We start from the raw sequence: 2,343 nt of genomic DNA, 5'->3' as shown, positions 1-2,343 counted from the left end.
TGGAAGAAAGGGGAATGGAATACTTTTGAGTGTACATACGATGAGGTCTTTAAAAGTTGAAAGTTAGTATGGATTTTCAGACTCCAAATGAAAAGACCATTGAAGTATCCTACCAGTTTTCATCTCTAAATAACAATAAATATCAGTCTGCATGACCCACAGAAACAAAAAGCCTCTGGGATCCTTTCTTCTTCTTTTCAAAGTCAAAAAGGTCCTGGAGGCCCCAAATTGAGATGACTCCTAGGGGCTATGCCCAAGCATGGCTGGGTCATTTCTTGCTCTGACATCACAAGGAGCCCCTGTGAGGTAATCTCAAACTCCTGCTATATAAGAGAGTGGCTGTGGGTGGGTTTTTGTCCATAAGTACAGGAAGCTCTTGGTGGTGACCTGTCGGACTCCCAGATAGCTAGTGCGTTTGGTGGTTGGTGGTTGGTATTTGGTATTTGTGGTGGTTTGCTGTTGGTTTTTTTATTTGGGATTTTTGTTTGTTTGGTATTTTGCTGTTTGGTTGTTGGTTTTGGTATTTTTCTTTTTCTTTTCTTTTTTTTTTTTTTTTTTTTTTTTTTTTTTTTTTTTTTTTTTAGCTAGCATCCCTAGTTGGTGTTCCGGTTTAGGATGCATAGAGAGAGTAGTGAGAATAGTGTAGTGGCTCAGGAGCCCAGCTCCTGCTACGAGAGGGCCTTCACGGACCATTATTGTGTCCTGAAGGATATTGGGGAGGGCAGCTTCGGGCAGGTGGTACTAGCCCGCCATCGCCTGACTGGGTTAGAAGTGGCAGTGAAAGTCTTGCCCAAGACAGAGGAGAATGAACCAGTGCTATATGAGCGGAATTGGTTGATGGCCCTGGAACACCCACATGTAATCCAGCTCTTCCAGGTCATCGAGACCGTCCAAAATATGTACCTCATCATGGAGCACGCAAGTGGGGGACAGCTGCGACGTTACATCCCGCATGCCGGTGGCATACCAGAGGACAAGGTTCGCAGAGTGTTCAGGGAGATGGTGCATGTCGTGCATTACTGCCATGAGAAAGGGGTTGCACACCTGGACCTGAAGCCTGAGAACTTCGTAGTGGATGACAAGGGTCACATGAAGCTTATCGACTTTGGTCTGAGCATGAGCTTCACACCTGGGCAGAAGCTGACTGGGTTCAGGGGCACTCTCCTGTACAGTGCTCCTGAAATGGTTCAGGGTAAGGGATTCGAGGGACCCCCTGCTGACGTCTGGAGCTTGGGTGTGGCGTTGTATTTTATGCTTTCAGGGACAAGGCCATTTAAGAGGAGCACTACTGAGGGGCTGAAGAAGCGAATCTTGGAGGTAAGCTACAGCATTCCCCCGCACTTTTCCGAGGAAGCCAGCGACCTCATCCAGCAAATCCTAACGCTGGACCCCAAACAAAGGCCCACTCTAGAGCAGATTATGAGGCACCCATGGCTGACCCAGGATGAGCACTCCTCACCCAGTCGTCCCAGCCAGCCACTCCCCAAGCGGCCTGACCCAGACATTCTGACCATCATGCTTGACATGGGTTACAACCCTTATAAAGTCTGGTTGTCCCTGGCAAATCGCCAATTCGATGAGGCCATGGGTACTTACCTTATCCTCCAGCATCAGAAAAGTCAGAAGCCAGACTGCGTGCTTGAGGCGAAGCCTGTGCGTCCTCGTGGTCGCCATCAGACGGCTGGGTCTTCCCCAGGCCCCCCTGCGGATCCTCCCCTGGTCCGCCCCAACAAATGCAATAGTGAGCCCGCTCTGGCCTTGCCCTGTGAGCAGCAGCCTGAGGAGGCCAAGCTATCAAGGCAGAAGCCTGCATGTGCCAGCGCACCTGTCCTTCCTCTCCACATGAAGACACCCCTTTCCAGCCGACCCCCCCAGGAGAAACCTGCGACCCAATGGCGTGTGTACCTTCGGCCCAAACCTCCTAGGGTAGCAGAAGGTGACAGCTCAGCCTTCGCAGGGCAAGCCCATCAGAGAAACAGGGGCTGGAGGGGCGTCACTAGGAGGATTGTCAACTCCCTTCAAAAATTGTGCTGCTGCATGCCGTGCTTCCGCCAAAGCGAGGCTCCAGTGAACTCAGGCCACAGACGCCCTAGGTTCCGCAACAGAGTGGCTCAAGCAGATATGCCCGGGTGAGACAGACCAATGGACAGCCAGAGGCCCAGAGCTCTGAGCATCCCAACGTCATGCCACCGGCCTTGGTCAGGAAACGGACTTCGACAGCTTCAGAAGTGAGGTGTGCCCACTGGCTCAGGCTTCTCCATGCGGATTCCAGCCAGGAGCTCATCCAGATCTCCTCTACCCCCACCTGCCAGTGACATCAGAGACTTTCTCCTCAGACATGGC

At 51.7% G+C, this 2,343-nt stretch overlaps 1 protein-coding gene across 1 annotated transcript; it reads left to right on the top strand.

Moving 5' to 3' along the window:
* Window positions 1-615: 615 nt before the first annotated feature.
* On the top strand, window positions 616-2,133 carry LOC308632799 (sperm motility kinase 2B-like; the record flags this gene model as incomplete). Its single annotated transcript, XM_081265155.1, has 1 exon — window positions 616-2,133. One exon carries the CDS (start codon window positions 616-618, stop codon window positions 2,131-2,133), a length of 1,518 nt encoding a protein of 505 aa, XP_081121281.1.
* Window positions 2,134-2,343: the final 210 nt, after the last annotated feature.

Source organism: Spermophilus citellus (assembly GCF_964194105.1).
Source record: "Spermophilus citellus genome assembly, chromosome: 13".
In the NCBI taxonomy this organism is placed as follows: Eukaryota; Metazoa; Chordata; class Mammalia; order Rodentia; family Sciuridae; genus Spermophilus; species Spermophilus citellus.
Note: the sequence above shows the minus strand (reverse complement) of the source record. Positions and strands in the feature narration are given on the sequence as shown.